Raw genomic sequence first — 14,002 nt, 5'->3', positions numbered from 1 at the left:
CCAGAACGAAATCAGGAGGACGAAGAAGAAGAAGAAGAAGAAGAAGAAGAGAGAGAAAAGAAGATGGTGATGCTGTATTCACGTTGCTCGAGGACGAGGAAAGCAGATAAGCAAGCTGCTAACGAGACGAGGTAGGAGAGATCACGTCCAGTGGGCCGCTTAGAAATAGAAAAAGAAGATCAAAAGATAGAAAGAAAGGTAAGGAAAGAGAGAAATTGTGGAGAAGGGTGCAGAAAATCGTAGTAGTAGTATGAAAAAGGCGGCGATTCTCCTACCCGATAAAGTAAATAGGAACGTACCGACACGTACACTGCGTCTTCTACGTGCGCCGCAATAACAGGTTCTGTACCTAGCGACGAATATTTTCTATTGTATTCTCCTATTCTCCCCACCTCCACCCCTCTCTTTTTTTTCTTTCTTTCTTACCCTTCTTCTTCTTCTTCTTTTTACAACAGCAACAACGTTAGGAATCGAAAAGTTCTTTCCCGCAATTTACGCATACCGAAATCGTCGATGCGATTTCGGGCCTCGTATTTCTATACTTCTCTTCTATACTCTCAGGTATTTTTTTGAAGTGAAACTTTTTTTTTAGAAGGGTATCGAAAATTTTTGAGACAAACAGAAAGTGAAAGGTTTTGAGTAGCGGGGGAGAAACGAAGAAATTGGAACAGATTTGTGAGAGAATACTGGACGGGGGGAAGGAGTAAAAATATTTCTTTCCTTTCTTTCATTTTAGAAATTAATTAATTTCTAAATGGATCTCCAACGCAGTAACTTTCCCATGAGATCCGGTAACCGGTATTCCTTACGGTGTTTGTAAAATTTGTATGGTACAACGCAAACACTGTCGGGTGAATACACAGAAAAGAATAATTATTAATCGAATAATTCAATAAAGTTACCAACGTGAAAAACATTAAGAAATTTCACTTGAATCATTTTTAATTTTTTTTTCTTATTTTTACTCGTCTTATTTTTTTTTTATTATTCTGAAAAATATGTGAATGCAGAATTCTTTATGAAACTTTGGAAGGATGAATTTAGATTGGTCACTGAAGATCAGAAATCTGGAACACGAAATTACTAGAGACGGTACATTCTTGGTTTATGAAGAGCCAAGGTGGTTCAAACTCCTGAGTCCTTAGAATCTCAAGGGTCCCGTTCCAAGCCTTCGCTTATGACCACGATCTCGCGAAGCATCGTACTCGAAATTGGTCCGAAGTGATCCACGGAAGGTCGTACCGTTCGCGTTTCGACCGTTTCAAATTCCTCGGACGTTCGTGCTTCACGTTGGCTATGCAATTTTGCGGCGTCATACCTGAGAAAGCGTATAACCAGATAACCCCGCACTCGTCGGGGTTCCTCCTCCTTCTCCTTCTCCGACCGTTTCTATATTTCCCGTGAGAATTCTATTGTATAATTTCGTGTGTCTCGTTACCGCGCGAAACGCACCGCGAAAGAACCAGAAACAGAAATAGATAGACGGATAATGAGAAAAGCGAAGGGACAACGAGATCCACCCGGTTATTGCCGGATTTATAACATTTCTCATAACGAAGATAAAATTATTTCTTATTCGCTAGGTAAAACAGTTCTAAAGGTTTTCTAAAGGATAACTTGGTGTCAATATGTTTTACGTAAACTATAGGAAAAGGTATTAATATTTTATTTACTGATTATCGATTAATTCTGACTTTCAACTTTCATCGTTTATCGACTTATCTTTTTTTTTGTTGTGAACTAAATTCAATATTTTTATAAAATGTTTCTTTCCTTTTTTTAATTTTAGAAATCTATTATATTTCCAAATGGATCTTCGGTTCATCTACTTTCCCGTTAAAAATTAAATATGTTCTTATTTATTAAGAAAATGTTGTAAAATATAAATAGAAAAATTATTTACAATCTAAATTACATTATAAAATTTATTTAAAAATTTTGTCTACTTACTTACAATCAGATCACTGTCATATATTTACCTGCACAATTATAAAAAATCCAACTTGTATTACTTGAGCCGAAAAAAAAATAGAAATGAATTAAAATCCGAACACGAAATTAGATAAAGAAACAAAAGTTTGTTTGTCAAATACATAAAGATAATCATAAAATTTCTCTTCTAAAAGGGAGATATTTTCTTGTAAACCAGTCATGATACAACCGGGGTAAATCTACCGGACGAGATTTTAAGGGTACGACGTTAATTGAACGTTGGTAAGGTAATTGTACGAGGACGTAGGTTAGACGTGTACGTTGTTAATACGTCACCGTTTATACAATTTGTCAAAATGTTTGTGCGCGTGCATGAGCGCACATGACAATGAACCGGACATAAACGGCGGTAATTAGTTTCAATGTAGCTGTCTACGTAAACAGGATAACCATGGGGGAGAACGGTTAAATATGAATTATGACCTAAGAACCAATCTTTTCGTTTAAATTTATAATTTGCGATGCATTAAAATCGCACTTGCTCATATGGTGTTTTTACAGGACAAAAAATAAACAAATAAAAAATAATTAAAAAAAACATTGAAATTTAATGATTTATATATGCATAATACGTTTTTTCTACTAAGGACGTAATTTATATATATAATTGAGATTTTCATATATAGTTATTTTAGAAATAAATTGAAAACATATTGTAAATGGATCAAATTTTCTATATTAATAATACAATAGATGTTGCAGGTATTGAAAAAATTGTATATTACAACTTATTAAAAATCTTATAATTTTTGACACTGCAATTACATCTATATTACATTTATCCTAAATATAATTTTATTATAAAAAGATGTTCTTTTACCACGTAATAATAATCCAAAGAAATTTACAAAAATTATAACTTAATATGAACAAAAATTTTATATATATATATATTTAATTCCTGATTAGTTTTTTCTTTTCACGAATGAAAAATTTCGAATGAAGTAGAAGAGCAAATAACGAATCTTCATTGAACAAACTCATTTCTCTTGAAAATCTCGTTAAACTTAGGGCAAACGTTAAAGAAAGACTGTAGCTAGGAGGGCCTATCTTGAAAAGGTTAATTCGCGAAGAATATTCCGAATCGTAACGTGGAGATCTGCGGTAATTAGCGCTAACGAGGGGCATTTGACCATAGGATTTCGAACATAACGACGCGAACTTATCGACTGAATTTTAATGACGTACTCTAAGCTTGCCAACCTCGATCTTTAGTCGCTTCCTGTCGTTCGTAATGAGATCGACGAGCTTTCTTTCCTTTTTATTCTTAACGATCACTTGATGCATATTGTTCATTGCTCGTCTTAGTCTACGTAATTCTTATTTAGTTAAGAATAGTTTTAATTTTCGTTGTATTTTCGTTTAATTCTAGCACGAAAAAAGATATCCTTTTTGGTTAGGAATTACCATTGATTTTTAATTGATTAAATGGTTTTGTTTTCTCGCTTTATAGGTTCTGTTGAGTCATAAAGTTGTTCATATTTCGTATTAGAATATTCGATACGTGTATTTAAGCAAACGTTTTTGTTATGTTTTGTTATTAACATTTGACAAAATGTGAACTATGAGGAAATTTGTAGAAAATTTCAGTCAATTGGGTTTCCAATTGAACAATTCTACTGACGAGTATCTGGACATTGGGTCAAATTAGACACCTACGAATATCCGTGATTAGTATTGTCTCAGTGAAGTTACCGTAAAGGTGCCTGAGGATTATTTAAAAAGGCACATGATCCTGTCTGGTAGAACTTTAGACTTGTTGAGGATAGGTCGAAAGAGTCGATAAGTGAACTTTACTGGGGTATTTGCGTCCCTGCTGTTTGCACGCCGCAGGACCTCGAGGATGTCGTCAGTAGAGTGCTTGCGGTGGCTTTCACTGAATCTCGATTAAAACTTACACCAAGGATTCCGAAAAGATTTTGCTCGGATAAAATTGTGTATCTTCTGTTAAAACTGTTAATGTCTTATATTATATATGTGCAGTAATATTAGAAAAATTTGCTTATTAAGCTTAATTTTTTAAAAATATTTTATTTCGTTTGTAACTTCTTTTCATGGAAATATTTTTATTTTATTTCATTTCTATTTAAATGTGTGTTAATTACTCTCTTCGATTTTTATAGCAATCGGTGACATTATATTTAGTAAGATTTATTTAACAAATTACAGAACAAATTAATTAATATTTTATTGTAATATGTTCTATATTAAATAGGTTTAGCAAATGAAACTGTACATTTCATATCATCTGTTTACTCCTGAAGTGGATCCCATGTATTAAAACAGACAGTGTATACGTTACCGTGAAAGACCGAAATTGAAGAATGTCAAGGTTCACGTGGCCGCTTGGTATATGTTCGAAATACAAGTTGGATTTTAAATTATTTTAAAAAATTCATAATTAAAATATCAAATTTTCTAAAATGTTGGATTCTTCTAATGCATGCAACCAATAATTCGGGGTATATTTTTTTAATTAATTAAAACTCTATAAAAAGTTATTATCTAAGTTACCATAATTTTTCCCAAATCAATTGGAAGTATTTTGGAATGACAATCATAGTTCTTAGTAGGCTAACATATACTGCATAGTAAATATTCCCATCTTATCATACTAATTGTGAATCATATTGTTAATTTAAATACTATAAGATGACAAGAGCAAACATTGGATGCCTATTTGTATCAGAGCACTTTTATTATCGATAATGTTTGAGTCTTCTATTATAACACTCAAACAAATCCTCTTATAATTTAGCGAGTAAAATTCATTCGAAACTTTATAAAGCAAAAAAGAATTGTAATGAAAATATTAATTTCATCTTTAAAATAAGCAAAATACGAAAAAGGGTGCTATACAGAAAACAAGTGTTCCAAGAATGTGAAATGTGCAAGCTATAAATCACGTGTAAGGGGATGTTATCGTTATTTTCTTTTATAGTGTGGTCCATTTGTAATTTATTAATTAAATAATATAACGATTGATATAAACTTAGCTATCTGTTTATTTATATGTGCATATACGATCACCGATAAACTGACTTTTTCCCAGAAATGCGTTAGCAGTTCACTCTGAACGCGTTTAAAACTTTTCTGATCATTCTTGAAGATTACTTAATCATCCTTGCACAATTCTACGATTATCTTATCGTCAAGTTTCTTCCTCTTCCCAATCCCAATTAGTTTCCATTGATTTTCTTCTTGGTCCCGTCTTATATGTCTCAAATTGTTCGTCCTCGGTTGGCCAGACGAATTGAGTAGTATCTGAATTACTTTCTGAAATAGAACAGGGTCCACTATCATCAACATCAGTGTTGGGTGATTGTCTTACTGAAATCGAATCGATATCAGACCCTACTTCAGATTTAGAACTCTGTGGATTATCTTCAGTATCGGTGCTTCTGTCCTGCCAAGTTGATAATGTTCCAGTTTCTTCCGAAACCGTATCTTCTAAACTTTCAGACTTTTCACCACTCGAATCTTTCATGCTCGTCGATGATTCATCGTCTTTAGTTGTTTCAGATTGGCTTAACTTTTTATCTTTAACTATATACGCTAAAGCATCTTCTTCCGATCGAGACTTTTGCATCTGCCATGCCTTTTTGAACGGATGTTCCTGTTCTTGCTGGACCAGTTTCGGTCTCTCCGGAAGATAATATTCTGGATCTTCTTCACTGGCCTGACTCTTGATAATAGATTCTCGTTTATATAATCCTAATGACGATTTTGGTAGCGTTTCTACACCCTCTTCTTTAACAAGACTCCATCCAGATTCCGTCAAATCTGAATCATCCTGAGACAACGCAGAAAGATCTTGAACAGATTTTCTCTTACTGTCCTTGGTAAGAACAAAATTGAAATGGGTAACATTTTTGTCGTCCTTGACCGAGGATTCTTTTTCTTCGGTATGAGGAGTTTCTCTAAACGGAGGTGCCTTTTCACGATATTCACGACGCTGATGATAAAAAGAATCATCTTCTGGTTCGCTAGGTTCCTGAGAGGATCCAAGTTGAGCTATACGAGGACCAACACTTACAGTCCAAGCATCCATATTTTCGTTACCCGAAGGATCCTTCAACAAAGCTATTCTTCCTTCGGCTGAGGATCTTCGTCTTAACGACGTTACGTCTCCTTCTTTCTCAATTGAATCACTTTTCTGGCCAGCGAGTTTTTCCATAAATTGACGCCTTCGTATCCTCAACTCTTCTTCCCATTCTTCTTCGTCGCTTACTTTTGGTTCAACAGATGGATATCTTCGCTCGTGTTTCGACTTACGCTGAACTGGTGGTTCATCTTCACTTTCCGATGAAAATGTTCTTCTCGAATCGACAGATCTCGGTAACGAACGTCGTGAAATTCTTGAAACGTATTCTTCTGGTTCGTTTAAATATCTCATCGAATCTGGACCGGTTGATGCCGAACGTTCTTTATTAATAAATTCCCATGAACGATAATCGTCAAATTCTCTAGCAAAAACTCTTTCTTTGGATTTTGATCTTCTATACTGATTCACATAATCCTCCTCGTTTCTTCGTCGAATATAATCATCCTCGCTTCCGATTGGCACCGATCTTTTCATTTCTTTCGTTCTTGAAACCGAACGTCTGTTTCTTATTGTTTCTTCTTCTTTTCTAAAATATTCCATAGCTTCTTCTTCGGAATCAAACGTGTACGGTGTTCTTTGACTACTTCTACTTATTCTATTACGTATCTCATTATCATCATACCCCGTAGATGATCTTCTCCTTTCATCTGATCTTCTTGTATGCGGTATATTAACAATATCTTTGTCTTCTATATTTTTGTTATTTAATTTCTTACCTATATCAATTTTTTCGTTTTGCCAATTGTCGTCCTTAAATACATTTGATCCGTTTCCTATTTTCTTAACGGATTCTTTTGCATTTGTTTCTTTCGTTTCATCTGTCTGTTTTTCTTTTGGTACATTAACGATTAAACTATCTGTACTTTCCATTATGACGTTCTTTACTTCTTGCATTGGAAAATCAAACAATAAAGTTACTACAATTGACGCGAGTATCACTACGAGTACTTCAATCAGATCGATCTATAAAATACGATTTAAATTAAAATTATTATTTTAGTTTGATACTTTTAAGTGATTGTTAAATGCTTTTTTTGGTAAACTTACAGGTCTATGTGCTAAAAATTCTGTCGTATATCTCGTGGTCCCAAGGTTGTAGAAAAATACTGCGAATTGTGTCAAATAAACCGCATATGATATTCTACTAAATACTATTAACCAATAATTTGATAAAAATTTGTTTACAATTCCTAGAAATAAATGTATAGTATGATTAACTTTTCAAATTTATTAGAAGTAAAGAAAGAGTAGGATTATGGGAGCCCTTGCTAATATATATTAGATATATAATAGCTTTTAGTGTTTCCTTAATGATAAGCGTAAGTAACATAACGTCAAAAACCAAGGATTTTCCATACAATTAGTTAAATTCAATGAAATCATTTTTATTTTACTTTCATCTTTTATCATAGATACCCTTACCAATTTATCAATGTTTAAAGAAGAATTTTTAAATGAAAAAGTTTATATCATAAGTAAGATTTTAGCAAATAATATAAAACAAGGGGTCGCCATATTACCACTTATTCTTTTAACCCTTTGCACTCGGGAATTATTTTTATATTTTCTTCTACCAATATGATAATTATAGATATAAAATAATAAAATTTATTATTTATATAATAATTTATTGAAAAGAATGAAAAATAAATGTTTATATCAGCCATTTCGGGATTCCAAGTAGCTAAAATAGATCATCATGTCAAAGATATTGGCATTTCGACTGCAAAGGGTTAATAATATAATAGAATACCTCCGTGATCAGTAAAACAGGCAAAAATTGTCCAGCACAATGATAAAGCCCATAAGACTGGACCTATCACAACGTAATAAGTGGATTCTTCAACGTCATACACGTAGTCCCTTCTGGCTGAACGCCAAGAAGAAAATATCGACCATGTTCCAAAGGTCATCGCGATCAACCATCCCAAGATCACGAACACCTAAAAATAATTCATAAAAAAAACTTATCACGATTATCCTAATTATTTATTATCCCTGATGTTTCAAATTACCTTGTGAATTTTCACGTTTTTTCCTGTGTAATGTATTAATACACCAAGCCCTACACCAAGAGCGTAAGGTGTTGCTCTGTGTAATGGTAAAGCGTAACTTAAATTAGCAACTTTGTAAAGGTTTTTTACCCTGAAAAAAAAAATAGATTAAATATAACAAATATAATTTTTCTAATAGAATTATCGATGAAAATAAATATTATACTTACGTAACTCCGTGATAAACGACCATACTTAAATAATTGTTAACTGTGGCTATGTAACGAAGCGTAGCTGAAACTTGTATCAGGAAAAATAATAAAATGATACCGATAATCGGTTTACATTGAAGAAAGAATACTAAAATTGGTGCTAATAGAGATAATTGCATATCTAATGCTAACTGATGAGTATGAGTTGCGCACTGTAAGAAACATAACATTATTTAAACAATATTAATATAGAGTCAAGCACCTTCGTTTTAAATAAAATAGGTATACGTGAAAAAATTGATCGAGTAGACTCCGGATAGTTCAAAACTTAGAACAAACACCTGGAAAACAAAAAATTTAGGTTCGTGTGCAGGTGTTCCAATCAGTCCAACGATTTAATTTTTTCACGAATCCTGCATTAATAATTATTATTCCGATCGATACTCACCATTTCTTCGAACGGAAAGAAATTCTGAATGTAAAGTAAATTGGTCCATGCATTTTTTTTACAGAGTTCCGCATTACCTACAATAATACTGTTCCATTGTGGTCCGGAACCGATATGCTCCATCACAAAAGCATACCAAAATATCATCACGATTAAGGCAGGTGTCAGTCTAAATTATAATACGAACTCGCTCGGTAATTACAAACTAAGCAACATGCTCGAGACTTTAACGAACTATAGAGCAGGCTCACCTGATGAATCTAACGATAAGACGACAAAACCAACGAATTTCTCCCCTGAACGTTAATTCCTTCGCCATGTTGTAAGACGTTAACAATCCGCTCAAAAGTAAAAAGGCATCCGTGTAATTTGAAGATGTCCTCAGAATTGAAGTGAATGGATGACTAGTTACCTGAAATTATTTAAATGATTATTTAAAATTAATATTAATTATCTCATTGAAATTAATTAATATTTTCTCTACCTCGGCAAGAGAAGTCCGATTAACAAATGGTGTTGTAGCCAATGGTACTATTTGATGACCAAAATAGAGAATAATCATAAAAACTGATCTTAATCCATGAATGCATGTAATATCTGTGCTATTGGGTTTGTTTTCTTTAAACAATGATTTAACGGTTCTTCGTAAAGAAAATGACATTATTATTCTTTCAGAATAACTGCCTGGAAATTATTATAATAAATATGTTAAAAAAGTTCGAATCTTTGTCCTCGTGCACATTGTTGATTTAAAAGTCAGATGACCTCAGATAAACTCAGTGACCAAATTTGGCATTTCGAATTTATCAGTATAGTAACGAACAGAATAGAAATTGAAAAAATAATTATAACAATTTTTTAGCTTTCTTAAATATTACATTTTCATATATTTTAATAGTCATCGATGACTATTAAATATTCATAATCATCAATATGCACAAGATCTTATGGTTGATATAAAATATTATTAGACTTAACACCTTTTCCTTCTGAGGTTATCCAATAATCTCTGACAGTTGCAATGATAGCCAGACAAACGACAGCTGCATAAAAGTATCTGCAAATTTGCAAAATAAAAATAAACATGTTTTTTTGATAAATGGAATATCTCTTGGGGCGTGGAGTTCAATACCATGATAATAGAAAGAAAGAAAGAGATCTTTCATAAGTCTCAAATTTTTGAAATTTTGTTTCATCATCTCCGGTTTAAAGTTCACGATAAAATTTCAATAACTCCGAAAATTTATTCTTGTTACTTCTCGTTCGAAACCACACGTTCCAAGTATCAATTCCAGAATTTTATGTTGTAATCAAACGTGATTAACATCACGAGTTTAAAAGTGTTTAGACAAATAAAAATAAATATTTACAAATACGTACAGAACACCGATCGTTTCTTTCGAATAATTTTGCGACTTTTGTTTCATGTAACACATGTCAGGATTGACGCCCACCATGAATTTAATTCCAGTCGTTGAATTATAATAATTCAATGCGTTGATCAAAGTCATTTCTGCATCTTTAGCTGTACACGCTGCTGGAAGACATAAAGCCCACCTAATCGTCGTAAATTTAGGTACGAAATGTCCTGGCTGAAAGATAGAAATCAATGTCTTATCAAGAATTGAAACTTGGGATTGATCAATGACACTTACATCACGCATATTTGATTTAAATAATGTACGAGCTTGCATCAAATTAACCGGTAATTTCATTTCCGCTTGTGTCGCATGTATGTCTATATTTGCAAGACAATATTTTCCTTGAATTTTGATCGTTCTATTACCCATCTTGACATGTGACATGATACCTAAACATTGATCGAAATCACCTAGCTGATTGACGTTTCCACGTAAAATACTAGATGATATCTTAGCGCTGGAATCCAACACTAGAAATAAAATATTTTTGAATGATTCGGCGAATATTATTTAATCTAAATAATATCAAATATGTATTTAATAATGACTAGGAGAAATTATATCAATGAATCTTTCAGCTTACTTTGAAAAGCCCACATTTTGTAACCTCTCAGTTGACGTAAGAATATTTTGCCATGTTGTTGACAGTTCGTGTTCTCAACGGCTGTGAAATTGGGCACGAAGGTTGGTACGCTTAAGATCTTATCATTTAAATCTGCTAAACTTTCGGTCGCGTCTTTAAGTTTCTTCGTTTTCGATTTCGTCTCGTTTCCTACAAATACATAAATACGTCAAGATTGTTGAATTATTAACTTCCTCTTTTTCTTTTGGCTCAAATCTTTTGAAAATTCACAAATAAGCACCAGGATTATAGTTCACAGATGATACCAACTTCATGTTTAAACACGACGCATACAGTAAGCTTTCAAAAGACAATGGAGTCTCTTTTCAACACATAAAATACTCACTCGCCGTTTGTGGAACTTCTATTTTCACTTTTGCTTTAATAGATTTGTCTACTTCGTTTTTAGTTTTCGTAGATTGTTTAGTGGCTTTCGGTGTTTCCGTTTTTGCAATAGGTTTTCGTTTTTCTTCCGATTTCAATGAAGGTTTCGATGATTCGGGTTCAGTTTTCGTAGCTTTTACAATTTCTGTTTTCTTCGTTTTCTTATCTTCGTCTGATTTATCTTTGGTTGGTTCAATACTTTCACTCTTCTTCACTTTTTTCTCTTCTACTTTGATTTTCGTTACTTTGGTAGATTTTGTTTCCTTTACTTCCTTCTCTGAACCGGCTGGTTCAATTTTTGTTGGCCTTGGAGTTTCTATTTTTTTAGGTTCCTCTATAATCTGTTGCACTTCTTTCTTCACTTTTTCTATTGGTGTTTTCGTTTCTATCTTCATTTTATTTATAATTTGTTGCATTTCTTTTTTGACTTTTTCTGTTGGCGTTTTCGATTCTAATTTAATTTTATCTATCGATTTACTAACAGGACGTTCTACCGATCTAATTATGTCTTTATCAGCGTGTCTAATTTTTTCTAATTTTCTAATTATCGGAGGAGTTTCTTTTGATTGATCTTCATCTTTATTATCGTTATCGTTCTTACCATCATTTTTATCTTTACTATCGTCCGTCTTATCGGACTCTTCAACTTGTCCTAAATCTTTTCTTTGCATTTTCTTCTGTTGCTTTCGTACAATGGAATTTTCTTCTTCGATTTTAACATTATCTTTAACAATATCTTTCTTATCATCTTTCTCTTTTACAATGCCGCTCATTTTTTTTTCCTTACCATCATCCTCAACAATAACCTTTCCATATTTCATTTCTTTAGTGTCTTTAGTAGTTTGACTTTTGGAAACACTACCTGCACTATATTTAAAACTCCAACCAAGAACGTTCATGGTATCGTAATCATCTTTCTCCTTGTCTTTTATTTCCGCTTCTCGTTTCGTTTCCTTTCGTTCGATACTTTTGGATTGTTCATCATCTTCGTTAACATCATCGTTGTCCTCGCTTTGATCATCTTTGCTGAGTTCTTCGCTTTCATCATCCTCATCATCTTCAGCTTGTATCTCCTCTTCATCCTCGTCCTCTACTATAACATCATCATAATCATCATCATCATCATCATCATCATCATCATCATCATTGTTACTAGTATCCTTAATATTATTCCTTTCCTCACCTTCGCTTTCACCATTCTCATCATCATCATCATCCTCATCATCATCATTATCATCATCCTTCTTATCATCTACAATATTTTCTTTTCTTCTGACTAAAAAGCCAGGTAATGATTTATCCGCATGCTGAGTACTTATCAACCTCGACCCAATTTTCTGAACATTGGTGTCCCCCTCAAGGTTAGAGGAAATCGTTTCGACAGGTGGTTTTTTACCAATCGAAGAAACCTGCGAAGACGTGGCCGTGTGCCATCTTCGTGAGGAAGACGTCACCGTTGCACTGCTCGTCGTCACCGTTTTCTCTGGGCACTTACCGAACTTGGATCCGATACAGGTGGCACGTTGGGAGTGTTCACCGATCGTAGATGAGAATGGATGAACGACACTTCCATCGCGTATTCTGAATGCGTATATGTAACAAGTATAAAGAAGTAATATCAGCGCCAATCGTGTGACGTACTTGCCCAAAAGGGCGAGAGCCATGATATGGCCACCGTTCACATGTGAAATGAAAATCAGATTATGGGGAAGGGGGGGGGGTTTACCCACTAATTCGGCGAGATCGAATTTCTTTGTTATCCTTTGATTCTTATCTATATTCTACTTTTTTCCTTTCTTCTTCTTCTTTCCTTAATCTCTTTTCAGTTTTCTTTCCCTTCCCCGTTGATCAAACGAACAGCACAATAATGATCTTGAAATGCTCGAAGAACTATCGAGTACACTTTCTCGGACGTGGCAGATCCCGGGCTACCACGTCCACAGCCGGCCGTGCTTTTGCGCAAATTAGAGCGCGTGGCAGTTTCCCAAGCAGCTAGGAGTTTTATTTAGCATCAACATTTCCGACCGCCGATCACCGCGCGGCCTCACAGTAAGTTCGGGAGACATGTATGCTTCTTCTTCTTCTTTTTCCTTTCTTCCCTTCTTCTCTCTTAGTCGTCACTCACTCGCTCGCTCGTTTACTCACTCGCTCACTCACTCTCAAAATTCTTTTAGAATGTTACGTAATTTTAGAAAGAAAAAGTAATAAAAAATATATTGGTGAAGTTATCTTATAGACGATGAGACATTGAGAAACATTGTTAGTTAGTTAGATTAGAAACAAATAATTATATCTTTTTAACATTATCTCTATCACGATTTTGTGTATATCTATTTCAACCAAAACGTGTCTTTTGACACCTTTGCATTTGACTGCAGATGATGTATTTTTGAGGTTATATTGTAATATATTTTATAGTTGCTGAAGAAGTCCCAATAAAGGAACGAAACGTTTAACAATATCAAAACATAGTCTTCTGATTTTTTTTACCTTGTCCTACTTACCTGTGATATTTTTTTATAGATATATACCATGTATGCTTAAATAAATATTCTTCAATAATACAAAATTTATATTATATGTCAGCGTAGAATCATATAATTCAGTCAATTCATGAAATAACTAGGCGTTCAAGGAAAAGTATGTAAAAAGAATTTTATTATATATTTTTATTAATTGTTTCATGAAATAACTAAATATTATATGAAATAACTTTAAGTATCTAATATTGTGTCAATCATTCCAATATGCGTCAAAGTTTTGATCTTGTCAACGAAAAATCATATATTGCAACACGTTTGACAGCCGTGACATTTTGAATTAC

The 14,002-nt window shown here is 33.4% G+C and overlaps 1 protein-coding gene across 2 annotated transcripts; it reads right to left on the bottom strand.

Annotated features, from left to right (window-relative positions):
• Positions 1 to 4,979: 4,979 nt before the first annotated feature.
• LOC122524151 lies at positions 4,980 to 13,505 on the bottom strand. 2 transcript variants are annotated; one of them, XM_043646249.1, is made up of 14 exons: positions 12,362 to 13,504; positions 11,141 to 12,271; positions 10,756 to 10,944; positions 10,407 to 10,642; positions 10,132 to 10,343; positions 9,732 to 9,808; positions 9,236 to 9,435; positions 9,003 to 9,163; positions 8,752 to 8,920; positions 8,322 to 8,515; positions 8,113 to 8,242; positions 7,851 to 8,040; positions 7,145 to 7,287; positions 4,980 to 7,060 (listed from the first exon to the last, which is right to left on the bottom strand). In XM_043646249.1, exons 1-14 carry the CDS (start codon positions 12,840 to 12,842, stop codon positions 5,144 to 5,146), a joined length of 5,430 nt encoding a protein of 1,809 aa, XP_043502184.1. In that variant the 5' UTR covers positions 12,843 to 13,504; the 3' UTR covers positions 4,980 to 5,143. The 2 variants fall into 2 exon arrangements, with proteins under 2 accessions (XP_043502184.1, XP_043502183.1); XM_043646248.1 differs by having other exon boundaries at positions 11,141 to 13,505.
• Positions 13,506 to 14,002: the final 497 nt, after the last annotated feature.

This window comes from Polistes fuscatus, unplaced genomic scaffold, assembly GCF_010416935.1.
Source record: "Polistes fuscatus isolate 324 unplaced genomic scaffold, CU_Pfus_HIC Scaffold7, whole genome shotgun sequence".
Taxonomy (NCBI): Eukaryota; Metazoa; Arthropoda; class Insecta; order Hymenoptera; family Vespidae; genus Polistes; species Polistes fuscatus.
This window is presented reverse-complemented; position numbering and strand designations above follow the sequence as displayed.